The sequence below is a fragment of the Coregonus lavaretus genome, assembly GCF_964263955.1.
Source record: "Coregonus lavaretus genome assembly, chromosome: 32".
Classification (NCBI taxonomy): Eukaryota; Metazoa; Chordata; class Actinopteri; order Salmoniformes; family Salmonidae; genus Coregonus; species Coregonus lavaretus.
Genome location: NC_140019.1, coordinates 23051658 through 23071877, shown reverse-complemented (window position 1 = coordinate 23071877; position 20220 = coordinate 23051658). Strand labels below are relative to the sequence as shown.

At 41.8% G+C, this 20220-nt stretch overlaps 1 protein-coding gene across 2 annotated transcripts; it reads right to left on the bottom strand.

The window, feature by feature from the left end:
- Window positions 1-686: 686 nt before the first annotated feature.
- On the bottom strand, window positions 687-13106 carry LOC311107790 (dihydropteridine reductase-like). Of its 2 annotated transcripts, none has more exons than XM_084150334.1 (7): window positions 12882-13098; window positions 12429-12521; window positions 11947-12043; window positions 11431-11571; window positions 7192-7300; window positions 5999-6082; window positions 687-3197 (listed from the first exon to the last, which is right to left on the bottom strand). In XM_084150334.1, exons 1-7 carry the CDS (start codon window positions 12963-12965, stop codon window positions 3095-3097), a joined length of 711 nt encoding a protein of 236 aa, XP_084006460.1. In that variant the 5' UTR covers window positions 12966-13098; the 3' UTR covers window positions 687-3094. The 2 variants fall into 2 exon arrangements, with proteins under 2 accessions (XP_084006460.1, XP_084006461.1); XM_084150335.1 differs by having other exon boundaries at window positions 3108-3197; window positions 11397-11571; window positions 12882-13106.
- Window positions 13107-20220: the final 7114 nt, after the last annotated feature.

The following is a 20220-nucleotide window of genomic DNA, read 5'->3' as shown; positions in this document are numbered from 1 at the left end:
CCACTCCACTGAAATGAATTGTACATTTGACATTAAGACAGCGGCTTCCATCATCTTCATCAATCTCAAACTGGACCTAACTAAAGTAAAGTAAAAAATAAGTAAATGTACATGAGGTTCACGTTTCCTCTGCAATTGATTCATTCTACCACTAGATGGTATTGTGGGCATATTTTTCAGGGGAAATATTCCTGTTCACCCTACAACCATCTTACTCTCTTCCCTCCCCGCTCTCCTACCTTCCCCTCCCCCTCCCCACTCTCCGACCTTCCCCTCCCCCCTCTCCTACCTTCCCATCCCCGCTCTCCTACCTTCCCCTCCCCCTCCCCACTCTCCAACCTTCCACTCCCCTCTTCTACCTTCCCCTCCCCCTCTCCTACCTTCCCATCCCCACTCTCCTATCTTCCCCTTCCCCTCTCTCCTACTTTCCCCTCCCCCTCTCCTCTCTTCCCCTCCCCGCTCTCCTACCTTCCCCTCCCTCCCTCTCTCCTCTCTTCACCTCCCCCTCTCCTACCTTCCCCTCCCCCCTCCCCCTCTCCTACCTTCGCCTCCCCCCTTTCCTACCTTCCCATGCCCCCTCTCCTACCTTCCCCTCCCCCTCTCCTCTCTTCCCCTCCCCGCTCTCCTCTCTTCCCCTCCCCGCTCTCCTACCTCCCCCTCCCCCTCTCCTCTCTTCCCCTCCCCCTCTCCTCCCTCCTCTCCATCTCTCTATCCCAGGGATCGTCAACTATATTCAGCCATTTGTAGATGGTAAATCGACCGCAGATATAATATTTGACTAAAACATAATCATTTCAAACCTTGCTTACATTTCTATATGGTCACATACACTGAGTGTACAAAATAGCCTAAATTCATCGGAACATGGACTCTACAAGGTGTCGAAAGTGTGCTGGACAATGTTGACTCCAATACTTCCCACAGTTGTGTCAAGTTGGCTGGATGTCCTTTGGGTGGTGGACCATTTTTGATACACGGGAAACTGTTGAGCGTTGCGCCTGGCACCTACTACCATACCCCGTGCACATAAATATTTGTTATTGCCCATTCACCCTCTGAATGGCACACATACACAATTAATGTCTCAATTGTCTCAAGGCTTAAAAATCCTTTTTTACCCTGTCTCCTCCCCCTCATCTACACTGATTGAAGTGGATTTATCAAGTGACATCAATAAGGGATCATAGCTTTCACCTGGATTCACCTGGTTAGTCTATGTCATGGAAAGAGCAGATGTTCTTAATGTTTTGTACACTCAGTGTATATCTCTCTATTATGTGTTGGAATACTTTGGAACAGATTCCTAAATTAAAATCACTTGGAGCTGATTTGCTGGTGTTTTTACAGTATTTTATAATATATATATTTTTTAAGAACGCTTGGGGGGGGGCAAATTCAATTTGGCTTGCGAGCTGCCAGTTGGGGAACCCTACCTCTATACCCTACCTCTATACCCTACCTCTTTCTGCTTCCTCCTTTCTTGATACACTATATATACAAAAGTATGTGGACACCCCTTCAAATGATTTGATTCAATTATTTCAGCCACACCCGTTGATGACAGTTGTATAAAATCAAGCACACAGCCATGCAATCTCCATAGACATACATTGATAATAATAATAAATTATATTATTAATTATTATTATTATTATTATTAATTATTGGCAGTAGAATGGCCTTACTGAAGAGCTCAGTGACTTTCAATGTGGCACCGTCATAGGATGCCACCTTGTGGTCCTCTGTAGCTCAGCTGGTAGAGCACGGCGCTTGTAACGCCAAGGTAGTGGGTTCGATCCCCGGGACCACCCATACACCAAAAAAAATTATATGTATGCACGCATGACTGTAAGTCGCTTTGGATAAAAGCGTCTGCTAAATGGCATATTATTTATTATTATTATTTTCCAACAAGTCAGTTCCTCAAATTTCTGCCCTGCTTCAGCTGCCCCGGTCAACTGTAAGTGCTGTTATTGTGAAGTGTAAAAGTCTAGGAGCAACAACGGCTCAGCCGCGAAGTGTTAGGCCACACAAGTTCACAGAACAGGACCACCGAGTGCTGAAGCGCATAGTGCTCAGTTGCAACACTCAATACCGAGTTCCAAACTGCCTCTGGAAGCAACGTCAGCACAAGAACTGTTTGTCGGGAGCTCCATGAAATGGGTTTCCATGGCCGAGCAGCCGCACACAAGCCTAAGATCACCATGCGCAATACCAAGTGTCGGCTGGAGTGTTTTAAAGCTCGCCGCCATTGGACTCTGGAGCAGTGGAAACGCGTTCTCTGGAGTGATGAATCACGCTTCACCATCTGGCAGTCCGATGGACGAATCTGGGTTTGGCGGATGCCAGGAGAACTCTACCTGCCCGAATGCATAGTGCCAACTGTAAAGTTTGATGTTGGAGGAATAATGGTCTGTGGCTGTTTTTCATGGTTCGGGCTAGGCCCCTTAGTTCCAGTGTAGGGAAATCTTAACGCTACAGCATACAGTGACATTCTAGATGATTCTGTGCTTCCAACTTTGTGGCAACAGTTTGGGGAAGGCCCTTTCCTGTTTTAGCATGACAAAGCCCCCGTGCACAAAGCGAGGTCCATACAGAAATGGTTTGTCGAGATCGGTGTGGAAGAACTTGACTGGCCTGCACAGAGCCCTGACCTCAACCCAATCGAACACCTTTGGGATGAATTGGAACGCCGACTGCGAGCCAGGCCTAATCGCCCGACATCAGTGCCTGACCTCACTAACGCTCTTGTGGCTGAATGGAAGCAAGTCCCTGCAGCAATGTTCCAACATCTAGTGGAAAGCCTTCCCAGAAGAGTGGAGGCTGTTATAGCAGCAAAGGTGGGACCAACTCCATATTAATGCAGGTGTCCACATACTTTTGGTCATGTAGCGTATCTCATCCTTCAGTCCTTTCTCATTGTGACTCATTTCATCCCTCTCTCTCTCTCTCTCTCTCTCTCTCTATCTCCCTCTCTCTCCACTTCTCTCTTCTATATTGTGTGGGTAGGGCCTGTGTCTTATTGTGTGGGTAGGTCCTGTGTCTTATTGTGTGGGTAGGGCCTGTGTCTTATTGTGTGGGTAGGGCCTGTGTCTTATTGTGTGGGTAGGGCCTGTGTCTTGCCTCCGGTGGTGGTGAGCTGCATCAGACTGCCCGACGCTGGACGATCCGCACCGGTGGCCCAACTGAAGAAAGTTCTAGAAGAGAAAAGTAAGAGAACGAGACTATGAGATGGCTAGACTATGGGTGCTAGCAGTTACTACTTGTAAGTGAGTACAAGTGAAACATGGCTGGCTTAAAGTATATGATATAAGAGAGATTCCACTTTTTAATTAAGCTCTGGATGAGATTATGTTGTTTTCTAGAAGTCTAGAAGAAATTTCAAGAAGACAAAAAAGGCCACAATATTGATGCCTTTTATGTACACTGCTCAAAAAAATAAAGGGAACACTTAAACAACACAATGTAACTCCAAGTCAATCACACTTCTGTGAAATCAAACTGTCCACTTAGGAAACAACACTGATTGACAATACATTTCACATGCTGTTGTGCAAATGGAATAGACAACAGGTGGAAATTATAGGCAATTAGCAAGACACCCCCAATAAAGAAGTGGTTCTGCAGGTGGTGACCACAGACCACTTCTCAGTTCCTATGCTTCCTGGCTGATGTTTTGGTCACTTTTGAATGTTGGCGGTGCTTTCACTCTAGTGGTAGCATGAGACGGAGTCTACAACCCACACAAGTGGCTCAGGTAGTGCAGCTCGTCCAGGATGGCACATCAATGCGAGCTGTGGCAAGAAGGTTTGCTGTGTCTGTCAGCGTAGTGTCCAGAGCATGGAGGCACTACCAGGAGACAGGCCAGTACATCAGGAGACGTGGAGGAGGCCGTAGGAGGGCAACAACCCAGCAGCAGGACCGCTACCTCCGCCTTTGTGCAAGGAGGAGCAGGAGGAGCACTGCCAGAGCCCTGCAAAATGACCTCCAGCAGGCCACAAATGTGCATGTGTCTGCTCAAACGGTCAGAAACAGACTCCATGAGGGTGGTATGAGGGCCCGACGTCCACAGGTGGGGGTTGTGCTTACAGCCCAACACCGTGCAGGACGTTTGGCATTTGCCAGAGAACACCAAGATTGGCAAATTCGCCACTGGCGCCCTGTGCTCTTCACAGATGAAAGCAGGTTCACACTGAGCACATGTGACAGACGTGACAGAGTCTGGAGACGCCGTGGAGAACGTTCTGCTGCCTGCAACATCCTCCAGCATGACCGGTTTGGCGGTGGGTCAGTCATGGTGTGGGGTGGCATTTCTTTAGGGGGCCGCACAGCCCTCCATGTGCTCGCCAGATGTAGCCTGACTGCCATTAGGTACCGAGATGAGATCCTCAGACCCCTTGTGAGACCATATGCTGGTGCGGTTGGCCCTGGGTTCCTCCTAATGCAAGACAATGCTAGACCTCATGTGGCTGGAGTGTGTCAGCAGTTCCTGCAAGAGGAAGGCATTGATGCTATGGACCGCCCGTTCCCCAGACCTGAATCCAATTGAGCACATCTGGGACATCATGTCTCGCTCCATCCACCAACGCCACGTTGCACCACAGACTGTCCAGCAGTTGGCGGATGCTTTAGTCCAGGTCTGGGAGGAGATCCCTCAGGAGACCATCCGCCACCTCATCAGGAGCATGCCCAGGCGTTGTAGGGAGGTCATACAGGCACGTGGAGGCCACACACACTACTGAGCCTCATTTTGACTTGTTTTAAGGACATTACATCAAAGTTGGATCAGCCTGTAGTATGGTTTTCCACTTAAATTTTGAGGGTGACTCCAAATCCAGACCTCCATGGGTTGATAAATTTGATTTCCATTGATAATTTTTGTGTGATTTTGTTGTAAGCACATTCAACTATGTAAAGAAAAAAGTATTTAATAAGATTATTTCATTCATTCAGATCTAGGATGTGTTGTTTAAGTGTTCCCTTTATTTTTTTAAGCAGTGTAATTTATATCTGTGCCTCTTAGCGTGATTTGAGTTATGTTGTTGATTTGAGTTAGCCAATGACCTATTTCAACAGCAACTATATTATGAGATTGCCTATTCACAATTCAAAGTCAACATTCTACACCAGTCCACCAAATGGACATTTGATAAGCAGATGAACTGTATCAAAGTGTTCATTTAAATGCCCCTCCCATTTCTCTATTCTATTCTATTTATACTCCCAGACCCTCATCTGATCGACTGGTAATCTGCAGGGTTAATGTTGTCCAACACTTCTGGGATAATAAAGCTGGATCAAATCCCATTTTATCTCTACCGTGTACAGAGGAGACAAGAGACTCAGCGCTCTGTGTCTAAACTGACATGAAAAGAGGAACACATCCTTTATGGGCTCCATAAACTATTTTAGGGGCTCCATACACTAGTTTAGAATAGAACTACACAAAGGTATATTTCATTTATGTTTGTGTGCATTAGTTACAGTACAGAGTTATCATTGCATTTAAAACACATTTGGGTAAATCCTGTAAAGAGTATCCAAGTAATAGAAGCCAAGACTATATCCAGTCAAGAGTATTGTAAGTAATTTAAGATTGGAGATTATAATTAGTTGATTGATATGTCCATCAAATTAACATTTGAATCACATTAAAGCATTATTCAAACCAGACATTTGGCTCTAAATATCTTTTGACAATATGTTGATTTTAACAAGTAATACTGCAATACAATTGAGTAGGCTATTTTCCCAGGCCATTTGACAGCATTGCCATCTTCTGGTGAAATACTGGTATACACCACATTTTTTAAAAGAAAAAGATAGTCTATAATTATAGTCATACATTAATCAAAGAGATACATCTGTATGTTCTAAACCTTTTGAATAATTACATCTTACAGCATAAATATACAATTTTAAATCTCAAGATCAACTAAATGATCAGTAAAAACACAAGTTAATGAAAACAACCTATCATCCACCATATCACACTCACTCTGCAATGTACTCCAGCGGTGTCCAGGAACCAAAGTCTGCATCAGGCATGAACTTCCTGTTCATTGGCGTATCCAAGGTTACCCTGTGTAATCAAGTCACATGACAATGTTCTGGCGGTGGTAGGAACTGACTGCCTGAGGCCTGAAGCTCCTGCCCTGGACTGATTGTAACAGGCCCATGTAAGCCCCTTGTCTACAGACTAAAAAACAACAGTAACGCTAAAGTGTAGAGATAATATCGCTATTATCTTATTTACCACCAGCAAGCATCTAACAACCTCTTTGATGAAGGCCTTTCACTGTTATATTAGCATGATAATTGATACATAAATACTTGCATATATTGAAATATGATTTTACATTTCAGTTGTATTAGTTGTATGTTTGAATGTGCACAGTTGGAGTCTACAGTCTTTTGAATGTGCACAGATGCAGTCTACAGTCTTTTGTGCACAGTTGCAGTGAATAAAGCAACCCTCCTATACGTATTGGTAGTGCAGAAGAACTGCAAGTCATGGGGGTAATGCTGACCATATGTGACAGCTAGTAGTAGCCTGGCAGGTGGCCTCAGTCCAACCTCATGCAATTGGAATGTACCATAACAGAGCCCTGAGAATATTGACTACAAAACTCAGATACAGGCTTCTCATGCTGACAGTGCAAAAAAGTGCTTTACATCCATGTGTTAATCAATGAAACTGTGTATACAGATAGATGCTCATGAGGTGAATACATGTAATGTATTCGTAATGTAAACTTTGACCTCTGTTGTTGCAAATACATTTCATTCCTAATGACTATTTCCAATGAGTGAAGGTTTTTCCTATTCCTATTCATAATTAGTAAGTAATAAACTGTAATAATAACAAACGGTATCTTTGGCAGGTTATAAACTGTAATAATAACAAACGGTATCTTTGGCAGGTTATAAACTGTAATAATAACAAACGGTATCTTTGGCAGGTTTTTCCTATTCCTAATTAGTAATTGATTAACTGTAATAAAAACAACAAGATGCCTCACATTTTAGTCATTTAGCAGACGCTCTTAGCGAGAGCGACTTACAGGAGCAATTAGGGTTAAGTGCCTTGCTCAAGGGCACATCAACAGATTTTTCACCTAGTTGGCTCGGGATTCGAACCAGAGACCTTTCGGTTACTGGCCCAATGCTCTTAACCGCTAGCCTACTCACGGTAGTATGGCTACAGCCACAGCTCCAGGGGGCATCCCACTGTCTTCTCCTGCTAGACTCTGACAGAGCTGGTGGACTGCTGCCTTGGCCATGCCATAGCTCACCATGCCTGAGGAGAGAGAGAAAGAGGGAAGGATGGAGAGAGGGACAGTAATATAGGAGAGATAAAATCATACACCAATAAATCTTACCATAATAACAAGGGACATGGAAATATACACAATACCAGTTTTACAAAGTCATATATATGTGATATTACAAACATATAGTATATTTTGAAGTCAACATACATTTACTACACATTTATAACTTCCTGTTTATATACTATGGACAAATATTCTGGGTGTTTTTGGTTCCCAAACTTTTCCCATGACAGTATTGAGAGATGACTGCTTGTTTCACAGGCATGCTTTTGACTTCCCATCAATGTTTGTGTTTGTAGCATCTGGAAACAATAAGCAGCATTTTCCAATTAGAAACACTTTTTGAAAGAAATGGCAGAGGCATGCCACAGCTACCTTTGAAAAATGGACCAATAAGAGAAAGGGGTGGAGAGTTAGCTCTTTTTCATTCAATTACATTTTCTCTCCAAGATACTACTAAACTGAAGAACTGGAACCTATTTCTTAATGGAACACATAGACTTTGAGTGGGGAGAGACTGTCAGTTTTTTTATTTTATTTTTTATTTTTTACATAGATGCACTCCAAATTGCTATCGTTAAGATGGTTTATAGGAAGTGCCTTCAGAATCCATTTCCCCAAAGAGCATTAACAGACTTGCGTGCTGAATCACCCAAAAGTTAAATCAATGATATTTGACAGTGCAACTTGACTTTTAAATCTAGGGTCAAGGGTTAGGGTCATAGGGTTCTCACATGGTTAACTAGCCTCAGTCTTTAACCCCAAATCAACCCCAAATATTTAAGTCCACAATGAAATGTCTACAATGTAGCTTTCCTTTAGTCTGCATCTGGCTTTGCAAGACCAGTTGTCCCTAAGACACCACTGGCAAGACCAGCTGTCCCTAAAACACCACTGGCAAGATCAGCTGTCGCTGAGACACCACTGGCAAGACCAGCTGTCCCTAAGACACCACTGGCAAGACCAGCTGTCCCTAAGATACCACTGGACACCAAACTGCCCAAAGGCAGTATATCACCATAGAAAACTCAGTAAAGCTGGTTGAGAATGTCTTTAGATCAGACACACTATTAACCAGTAAGCTCTTAAGTATTAAAGCTAATATTATGCTCAAATATAAGCACAAATAACCCCTAAACACATGCAATCTTCAAGCACTACTACTATCTTCCAATGTCTTGTTTTTGTCAGTAGTACAGAGCATTTGTATTATGATATCCAAAATATTTCAAGAGCAGCTTTTTTTAAATGTTCGTAACATTACAGAAATCGGAAACTTTTTGTCCAAAAATTATGCAGAAAACCTAATCCATGCGTTTGTCACTTCAAGATTATACTACTGCAATGCTCTACTCTCCAGCTACCCGGATAAAGCACTAGTGCTAAATACGTCTGCTAGAATCTTGACTAGAATCAAAGCATCTGATCATACAGTATTACTCCAGTGTTAGCCTCTGGCTTCCTGTTAAGGCTAGGGCTGATTTCAAGGTTTTACTGCTAACCTACAAAGGACATGGACTTGCTCCTACCTATCTCTCTGATTTGGTCCTACCGGACATACCTACACGTACGCTGCGGTCACAAAACGCAGGCCTCCTTATTGTTCCTAGAATTTCTAAGCAAACAGCTGGAGACAGGGCTTTCTCCTATAGAGCTACGTTTTTATGGAATGGTCTGCCTATCCATGTGAGAGATGCAGACTCTGTCTCAACCTTTAAGTCTTTACTGAAGACTAATCTCTTCAGTAGGTCCTATGATTGAGTGTAGTCTGGCCCAGGGGTGCGAAGGTGAATGGCAAGGCACTGGAGTGACGAACCACCATTGCTATCTCTGCCTGACCGGCTCCCCTCTCTCCACTGGGTTTCTCAGCCTCTGACCCAATTACGGGGGATGAGTCACTGGCTTGCTAGTGCACTCCCATGCCATCCCTAGGATGGGTTCGTCACGTGCCATGCTTTTTTCGCTGTACTAGACTTGACTGGGTTGAGTCACTGACGTGACCTTCCTGTCTGGTTTTGCGACCCCTCGGGCTAGTGCGGTGGGGGAAATCTTTGTGGGCTGTACTCGGCCTTGTCTCAGGGTACTAAGTTGGTGGTCAGTTGATATCCCTCTGGTGGTGTGGGGGCTGTGCTTTGGCAAAGTGGGTGGGGTTATATCCTGCCGGACAGGGCCACAGTGTCCCCCAACCCCCTCTGTCTCAGTCTCCAGTATCTATGCTGCAATAGCTTATGTGTCGGGGGGCTAGGGTCAGTCTGTCCTATCTTGTGTAATTCTCCTGTCTTACCTGGTGTCCTATGTGATCTTAAGTATGCACCCTCTAATTCTCCCATCTCTCTCTCTCTCTCTCTCTCTCTCTCTCTCTCTCTCTCTCTGCATCGCAGTGCTATCCTGGTTCGAATCCAGGCTCTGTCGTAGCCGGCCGCGACCGGGAGACCCATGGGGCGGCGCACAATTGGCCTAGCGTTGTCCAGGGTAGGGGAGGGAATGGCCGACAGGGATGTAGCTCAGTTGGTAGAGCATGGCATTTGCAACGCCAGGGTTGTGGGTTCGATTCCAGTATGAAAAATAAATAAAAATGTTTGCACTCACTAACTGTAAGTCGCTCTGGATAAGAGCGTCTGCTAAATGACTAAAATGTAAAAAATGTAAATGTAAATAGGCATAAGGCAATCGATGCACTTGCAGTACCTGTTGGATAAAGGCATGGGGGAAATGTTTTATCTACAGTAAATTAATGGTAGTTTTAAAGATGTATTTCTAAGACTCACACACTTCTTCCAAAAGGCAGCTCTGAGCATTACCATGAAAATCTGTAAATCTTGTGGGCTATATCATAGACTTTGTAAAACAGGGTAAATACTGTAGATCCTTTTTGAATTAAAATAAATATAGACATACATTCTTCAATATCAAAACCTTATTCATATTTTATGTTAAAAAAACACACAGGTGAGAGTTAAACTATAGGAAACATCCCAAATAATATTAGACATACCGCTGTCAAAAAAGTAATCTAAACCAAACCTGTGAAGGAAATCCCTACAGTTTCCTGGCCTGTGTCTAGTGAAGCACTAGTTTCTACAGTAAGCTAAATTTCAATGGGAAAACAGCACAACACACTCTAACCATGTCCACATGTGGAGAGACCAAAATTCTGCTGATTCATTCTCCTCCCCAACCTAACAGCCAATGAGAGTGGAGGCTTTCTACCGACTGCTGATCAGTGATTTTAGGTGCCCTAGTGTCAGGATTTATATTGTTCTCATGACCATCACATGGGTAACACACCACACAGGGAATGGCATGGGTTTTGGGTCCTATAGGTACCATCACATGCATACTGGGTCAGGTTTAAAATGCCAGACAGCATTGCTTGAAAAACCATAGTAGTAACAATTTCTCTCCTCATTATTGTCTGACATCATTAAAATATCACCATGTATATCAAATACATATAATATTCAACGTTACTCATATTTTCATTTCATCTCACATATCATAGTATTTTTTGTATTTCATGGGTTCCGTGTTTTACAAATAGTCTGATTACGTAAGCTGCTATTTGTTTTGGTTGCCTAAGTCGTGACGACAGTAGATGTAAGCCAAAGTCCCTTAAACATCAAAGTCGGAATGAAACGGTGGTCAGAACAGAGGCACAGTCAAACAGGGTCAGCATGACAACATTACAGGAGAAAATAATAGCAGGTTGGCATTTACTGAGATGTACTGGAGGCAGCTCTGCAGAGTGGCCACTAGCTGGCACAGCCACAAATTCATAAAATCTGATTTTAAACCTAACCTTAACCACACTGCTCACCCTAATGCCTAACCCTAACCTTAAATTATGACCAAAATGCCAAAAATTAATAATAGAATGCCAGTAGAATCAAATCGAATACCAGTAGAATAGAATAGAACACCAGTAGAATAGAATAGAACACCAGTAGAATAGAATAGAACACCAGTAGAATAGAATAGAACACCAGTAGAATAGAATAGAACACCAGTAGAATAGAATAGAACACCAGTAGAATAGAATAGAACACCAGTAGAATAGAATACCAGTGGAGTAGAGTAGAGGTAAGTGGCGTCTTACTGCTAGTACCACCCAGTGATGCTTTAGCCCCAGCCAGAGTCAGCAGTCCACCCTGCTTCAGGTGCACAGCAGCCAGATGGCTAGAGATGGTAGAGGTCCACACACTCTGTTTCCACATCATGTCTGTGTTTTTGTACAGGTCTGAAAACAACATACATAAGAGAATATGTTTGAGGAACAACATTGTAATAATGAATTAACCATATAATTAAATGGAACAAACAAACATCCCTATTGAATGCCGGATGAGAATTCAGCCTAAGGGGAAGTTGGTTTGAAAGGGGGTTTGATGTTTAAAGGGAGATATTTACATTTTAGCAGACACTCTTATCCAGAGCGACTTACAGTAGTGAGTGCATACATTTTCATATTTTGTTTGTACTGGTCCCCCAAGGGAATCGAACCCACAACCCTGGCGTTGCAAGTGCCAACAACTGAACCACAGGGTACCTAGGATTCATATCACAGTGTGTGTTCAAAATGAACTGATGATATCTCAGGGAAACGCTCTTGAACCTTTGGAGCTGCAATTGCCTCCCGCCCATCCGCCTGCCACACACAAGATGGCATCCACTTTCTGGTCCCCTAGCAACTGGGCCACATCTGCTGTCACCTGCAGCAAGAGATAGTCTATTAAAACGGGCTCGAGTCTGGGTGTTTTGCTAATATAACATGTCATTTGAATACATCTTTTATCATTTGGAATGTCACCACTTGCTGTGTTTACAATTTTGTTCCCATCTAGCTAGTACAATAATGAAAATACCAATTTTGCTGTTTAAAAAGACGAATTCAATGGTGCAATTAATAAAATAGGTCTATATGCAACAGCATTATAACCAATGATCAGAGTTTTCGATCGTGGCATAGAAATTACAGTAATTATCCAGCGTTTTGCAAATGGAAAGTCAATGATTGTTTCCCTTGACATCGGAGCATTCAATAAACCATAACCGTAAACATCACAGATTGAGCAGGTGAAAGCGCGCTCCTCCTACCTGTCCCGCTTGCTCGGTAAATGACTCCGACAACTTCACCAGCACGTTCGCGTTTGCCTCCTCATTGGCAACGATATCGACGCTGGCTACCCACTATTGGAAAAGAAAGAAAGAACAACAGAGCATGAAACATTTGCATTCTATGGAAAATAGGATGATGATATCGAACTATCCTTCAAAGTCGGCTATTTATTCGACATGCAAGTCAAAGTAGACTAAGTAAATTATAACATTATATGTTTTCTGATAGTTATGGGCTGGCAGCGTTGAAACGTATTGATGACAATTTCATTTGGTTTAATTTCCTTTTCCTTGCTTCTTACCATAGCATCTAGGCTAGGGTTAGGCCTACTCAACAAGTGGTTATTGCAAATAGACACTGGTGCAAGCAACGACTCACAATTCTTTCGTAATTGTATTCTATACGAAAAAAATAACACGTATAACACTCACCCATCCTTTAGAAGTGAAATGCTGAACAATTTTGCTACCCAATGCACCTCTTCCTCCGTAAACGAGTACCCGACTGGCAGTCATGCTTTCTTTACTATGCGCTTCAAGCAATGATTACTATTTCACAAAACACGACAGCTACCGTACAGAGAGAGAGAGAGAGAGAGAGAGAGAGAGAGAGAGAGAGAGAGAGAGAGAGAGAGAGAGAGAGAGAGAGAGAGAGGTACACCCACCCTCAAGATTTAAACAGACACACTCAGCACATCTGAGGCGGACCTTAGCTCAATAGTGTTCAATGTAAAAATGCGACAGCTATTATAGCATTCTCAGTGCATAGGTTAGTCTGCACCAGGGATGGCAAACTGGCGGGCCGCGGGGTGCATACATTTTTAACTCAGTCAGGGTCTCAACTTAGTGTTGAGAGTTAGAATATTAGAATATACAAGGCTCAATTTCTGAATTTGGTTGTGCATCAGCAGTTTTTCTCTTGTTATGTCAGTCACTGACACTCACTCAATTAGCCCATGTCTAGCTATCTAAGCCAGCTATCTAAACTTGTAGTAATCATGGTCGACCAACCAAGGCCCCCATTGATTTTTTTTGTCACTCTCACTCAGATATCATATAAAAAAACTGCAAACATTTCTCTCCACCCTATGGCAATTGTGTAGAATTGCAGGAAATTAGCTGTAAACTGCTATTTTTCCCTCACTTGTTCCATGGCAAAATGAGTAGAATTGTAGGAAATTCCGTCCCATGACAAAATGTGTTGGAGAATTTAGCATTTTTCAAACACCTGAAACAGCTTTTTTCCTGCAATCTAGAGTCATAATCATTATGCTTAATTTGATGTAAAAAGCATACCTCTTGAGCTGTCTGTATCCTCCTAAAATATCATTTTCCCTCGTGGGGACCGGCAAAATGTCCCCAATTGTCCAAATTTACCTTGTTTTACTATTCTTATGAGGACTTCTGTTATGTACAAGGATAGCTAAACAAAAACACACACACACTCTCACACCAATTATGTGCATACTCATGTATTAAGATCAAATCAAAGTACAGGATTTGGATACAGCAGCAGTGAGACAGCCACATGCTACGACACCAGCCTGGCCTAATTGGGAGTACATCCTTGTCATCCTGAGTACAGCATGTCTGAATCTGTCACAGCAACACAGCTCATTGAGATATCATCAAATAATTTTCAAGCCCTGGGCTTTCACTCGCAGTCAAACATTTCAGACTAGATTTATAATTGCACAATGATGGCTTATGGCCTAGCTTTTCCAGTAAATTGCACATCCAATGAATAGACATTCAAAATAAACAGCAGAAAATGAGACAGCAAAATTCAAAATGTTTGCTCGCATAGACTAGTATTTGATCACGCCGCTTTGACCAGGTAATGTCTGTAGATTACGACACATTAAATGATATGAAAACGTTTCCCCCTGTATTTGTCTGTGATTTGTGCAGTTATCAAACAGCATGAGGTTTCTGTCGGATGCAGTAGAATCTAAAGGGATGATCATGATGTTCAACACACTGCTCCAGGGAGTTGATCATAGTATTTGCTCTTCTAGACTTTAGCTATCAACGCTGCTTCCCTACCATTATATACCCCCCAATCCACAGCTAGTGTTGTTCCTATCAGCATGCCTCCTTCCCTACTCACCATCTTATCATTAGCGTGGGTAACAGTCTATTCCTGCTTTAGCCAAGTCCTGTGTCATCACAAAAACTAAAGCACTAACAGACTTCCACCCAGGCTATCATATCATTCATCCAAGTTAAATAGCCGTATGTGATTGTCAGTAGACCTAAGCCTGGACACACTGTTAAACTGTGAATAAAGTGGACAATAATTCGATATTATAAAATGGTATATTTTGAAGTCGCGCCACTTCTTTGGTTTGACCACTAGATGTCATCAAAATACTTTGATTAAGTGAATAGACCTTCTATACAGAGCGTTAGCACTTATTGAGGGGAAATATGTATTACGTGATCAACAAAGGCAAAACGAAATGCTTCATCTCAAGTTAAGAGGAAATAAAAATGCCTCAGGGATCAAAGGACTTAATCAAATAACTAGTTTATACCTTTTCCAGTTTGATAACTTTTGTCTTATGCTGGCACAAGACATTTATCCTGGCATCCTATTTACCATAACTAGGCCCTACCAGTTTGATAGATATGACTTACTAGTAGATAGAAATCCATCAAACTAGTTAGGCCTTTCATGTTGTGAGCTAGGTTGTCGTGGTGGATATGCAGTGAGGAGGCAGACAAGGAAGGCCTGTGCAAATCCCCACAATGAATATCACAAAACGTATTAACAGTGAAGGAGGGGAACAAGCTGGCGAGTAAGTGTTGACTGAACAAGATTTAGTCAGGCCCCAAATTATAGGCACCCTTGATAAAGTTAAGAAAAAAAGACTGTATAAAATAAATAATACAAATACTGAGCTATATTGTATGCAATTTTTTTGTGGAAAATTATATTATTTTATACTTATACAATTGCTCAGAGAAAGTGATTTTTGTCTCAAAAAGAGAGGGTCAAAATTTTCAGTACCTTTTTCTCATCTTGCGAGGATAATATCACTGAGCCTTTTTCTAAAATGTTTTACGAGATTGGAGAACACATTGGTTGGGATCTTAGACCATACCTCCATACAGAATCTTTCCAGATCGTTGATATCCTTCATCTGCGCTTATGGGCGGCCCTCTTCAATTCAAACCATAGGTTTTCAATGGGGTTCAAGTCCGGAGACTGAAATGGCCATTGCTAAATGTTGATTTTGTGGTCAATTAATAATTTCTTTGTAGATTTTGATGTATGCTCTGGGTTATTGTCTTGCTGGAAGATCCACTTCTGGCTAAAATGTCCTAGTACAAGTCCTTAACAAGGGCCCCAGTGGAAGCAAAATATCCCCATAACATCAAAGATCCACCACAATATATGTGACGGCCTGTCCCAACGGGGGCTTATGTCAACAACAATTATTTTTGTATTTTTTACTGTTTACAGATTACAAAGTGGTATATCATACACTGTGATTGGAGGAAGCATGGACAAGTTATGCTGCTTTAAAAGTTGATTAAAAGAAAATGGCCTTGAAAGATTTTGTTGATTGCAAGAGAGCTCTTCTTTGTATTTAGGTACTCTTAAGTGGATACTCACATGAAATAAATGATATAGTATACAATGTATAAATACTATAGTATTCACTGTAGTGTTTTTGTGTACTTTACTGTAGTAGATACTGCAGTATTTACAGTTAACTACAGTATAAATAATGTAGTAAAAGAAAACACGAAGCATGAAAAAGTTGCTTTAAAAGTTTATAAACTTGTTATCCCACTTAGGCGACGAGTAGTTAGAAATGAGTGCTAGAGAGCTCTTCTTTGTTTATGCCCATTCAAAATCGTTCACAGCCTCTTAAGCCTTAGCCCCACCCATCTATTTAAGAATTCACATGTCAATGTATGGTCAACCCCTCCATTATCTCAGCCAATCATGTGGCTAGCCAGGAAGTATCCTGTCTTTCTCCCTATATAGCTCAGCACTTTCTCCTTGGCTAAACTAGGCTCATAATGTAATTTTGTATTAATATTTACAGTTCCTATACAAGTTTGTATTTAAGGCTTATGGGGTTATTTTCTGCTTTAATGCATCCTTATTTCGACGCCAAACCCTCCATTGGTGTGCGTGGTCAAAGAGCTCTATTTTAATGTCATCCAACAAATGTAAATGTCTGGAGTTTGCTAAACGACATTGACCCTTGCATTCGAACCGGTGCTATGGTCAGATGACATGAAAATACCAGTGGTGGGTTTGGATTCAAAATAAGGATGCATAAGAAGAAAATAACCCCATACCTACTGTAAAATATTGGTGAGTATTTGATGTTATGGGACTATTTTGCTTCCACTGGTCATAGGGTCCTTTGTTAAGGTCAACGGCATCATGAACTTTACCCAGTACCAGAACATTTTTTACAAAAACCTGGTTGCCTCTGCCAGGAGGCTGAAACTTGGCCTCAGGTGGATCTTTCAACAATACAATAAGCCCAAGCACACATACAAATCCACAAAGAAATGGTTAATTGAGCACAAAATCAACATTTAGCAATGGCCATATCAGTCTCCGGATTTGAACCCCATTGAAAACCTATGGTTTGAATTGAAGAGGGCAGTCCATAAGCGCAGACAAGGGATATTAAGGATCTGGAAAGATTTTGTATGGAGAAATGGTCTAAGATCCCTCCCAATGTGTTCTCCAATCTCATAAAACATTAGAAAAAAGTGCCGTTAACCTCGCAAGGTGAGGTATTGAAAGGTATTGAAAACAGGGGTGCCAATAATCTTTAGCCCTATCTTTTATAGAATAAATATTATTACTTGTTAAACAAAATCTCTTTCTCTGTGCAATTGTATTAATATAAAATATATATATATATATGTTTTTTTGTATACAATATAGTATATAGTAGCTCAGTATTTGTATTATTTATTTTATACAGTCTTTTTTTCTCATCTTTATCAAGGGTGCCAATAATTTTGGAACTGACAATATACAACAAAAATAATAAACAGGACGTTGAAACAAGGCCCAAATGACCTGAATTAAATAATAAATAACAGCCAGTTAACAGGTAAGGTTAAACAAAGCAAGCATTTACATTTATTAAGCTTAACTTTAACGTAAATTCTTAAACATGATCAACTTGTAGTTAAACTTTTAATCCACAGATGCATTTATGGAAGAGTAGGCTATTTAGTGTAGAGCGGCCAACAAAATTTTGGCGCCAACCAAATGAATCGGCGTGCTCGAGACCACAAACTCTCATACATAGCCTCTTTTCTTTTTACAGGTTAGCCACAATCAAAATAGCGGAGAACCTTTTGATGAAAAACGTCTTTCAATAAACTGTTGTAATTACTTAGGCCTACTTTGTTACATTTATGCAGGTATGGATAGTATGCTAGCTCTGTGTCAATAGCAAACAGCGATGCATTGGTAGTCTATTAGTGCTCTAAAGGGAGAGGACTTGATAGCAGAGCTTCAGCCCAATGGAGGTTGATCTGAAAGTAGATGAAAGTGGATTTAGATACCCTTAAGTGAATATCAAGTGATATCAAAGCCAGAAATCTAAGTTTACTTGAGGGCCAGGGAGAGACACAGGGGGCAAAAACAGGCCCACTATCAAAGATAGTATCAAATATTCTATAGAAAGCAAGAGATGACACTCCCAAAGCTGTGGGATAAAATGGTCTTGTTTGGAGTTAGGACAATGATATGAGTGGAAAAGCAATAAGGCTAGATGATACATTTTCGAATCGAGGAATAAGCCAAAGAAAGTGACAGCCTTTGATGTTTTATACCTGTGGACGTTAAGCATTTCAGTTCCAGGAATAAGTTCCAGCTCCTTTTTGTTATGTCTCCATGGGCAAGGTAATGCCTTGTTACTACCCTCCCTGGCAGTTTCAGGGAACAGAACATAGGCTATGTCCCACGATAGCTCCATTGCTTTGGTAACCCCTCTCGGGACTATATGGAGGAAAGATGGAGACCAGTTTTGGGAATAGGTGGAAGTTGATGCATTACATTTACATTTTAGTCATTTAGCAGACGCTCTTATCCAGAGCGACTTACAGAAGCAATTAGGGTTAAGTGCCTTGCTCAAGGGCACATCGACAGATTTTTCACCTAGTCGGCTCGGGATTAGAACCAGCGACCTTTCGGTTACTGGCACAACGCTCTTACCCACTAAGCTACCTGCCGCCCCCTAATTACCCACTAAGCTACCTGCCGCCCCCTAATTGGGGCCCAGAGTTTTTCCTTGTCAAGTCACATGGTCAGGATAAAGTCCTGGCTTTAGCTCTAATACATGTAACTCATTATCTCATTACTTACAGGTATGGGCAATTCCGCGGTAACGGAACGGAATTACGCTTTGACTCAGATTTTCGATTAAAACATGTATGCCAAAGAAAAACCATTGATTTCAAAGTTTACCAAACCATACCACTCCATGCACAAGGACTACTTTGAACAATTTAGACAGAACATTTCACAAAAATACATTTACTGGAAGAACTGTGCAGAAGCAAAGTTTGGTAACAGAATTACGGTAACATCTTCCTCAGTTTTTTTATTCAACCACGTTTTCCAAAACATATTTTAAATATCTGCTTCGCTGTCCGAATGAAGATTCAAAGATGTCTACTGAAAGAATGGGGTGTCATGTATGACATGACAACTTGAGTAAAAAAAAATATATTTTGTTTATTGAACTACAGTAGGGCAAGTGGCTTTACAGCCGGTAACTGAACTACAGTAACAAAATGACATCATGGGTCCCTGATCTGTACAATACAGAAATGCATAATTATAGATATGACTGTCATTCTCTTCCTGGTGATGTATTCTGAATAGGTACCCAAAGGTAGAAATATGCAATATCCTTCTTTTGCATATTTGGCTATTGTTGTAAGACCACATTTGGTTGGTCCGGACCAGACCAAATCTGAAACAATCCTACATTTTAGTCATTTAGCAGACGCTCTTATCCAGAGCGACTTACAGTTAGTGAATACATATTTTTTTTATACTGGCCCCCCGTGGGAATCGAACCCACAACCCTGGCGTTGCAAACGCCATGCTCTATCAACTGAGCTACATCCCTGCCGGCCATTCCCTCCCCTACCCTGGACGACTTGTGCGCCGCCCATGAGTCTCCCGGTCGCGACCGGCGGCGACAGAGCCTGGATTCAAACCAGGATCTCTAGTGGCACAGTTAGCACTGCGATGCAGTGCCTTAGACCACTGCGCCACTCAGGAGGCCTAGACGTCTACAGTGCATCAATCTACACACAATACCCCATAATGACAAAGTGAAAACAGGTTTTTAGATATTTTTGCAAATGTATAAAACATTTAAAACAGAAACACCTTATTTACATAAGTATTCAGACCCTTTGCTATGAGACTCTAAATTGAGCTCAGGTGAATCCTGTTTCCATTGATCATCCTTGAGATGTTTCTACAACTTGATTGGAGTCCACCTGTGGTAAATTCAATTGATTGGACATGATTTCGAAAAGCACACACCTGTCTATATAAGGTCCCACAGTTGGCAGTGCATGTCAGAGAAAAAAACAAATCATGAGGTTGAAGGAATTGTCCGTAGAGCTCTGAGACAGGATAGTGTCGAGGCACAGATCTGGGGAACTTTACCAAAACATTTCTGAAGCATTGAAGGTGTGGCCTCCATCATTCTTAAATGGAAGAAGTTTGGAACCACCAAAACTCTTCCTAGAGCTGGCT

What these genes read in the sequence shown, in the direction of transcription:
- LOC311107790 (XM_084150334.1), bottom strand. Translation starts at nt 12,965, where the DNA reads ATGACTGCCAGTCGGGTACTCGTTTACGGAGGAAGAGGTGCATTGGGT. An exon ending in ATTTCACTTCTAAAGGATGG is followed by an intron (nt 12,522 to 12,881) that starts GTGAGTGTTATA and finishes CTTTTCCAATAG; the next exon opens with TGGGTAGCCAGCGTCGATAT. An exon ending in ATCACTGGGTGGTACTAGCA is followed by an intron (nt 7,301 to 11,430) that starts GTAAGACGCCAC and finishes CTCTCTCCTCAG; the next exon opens with GCATGGTGAGCTATGGCATG.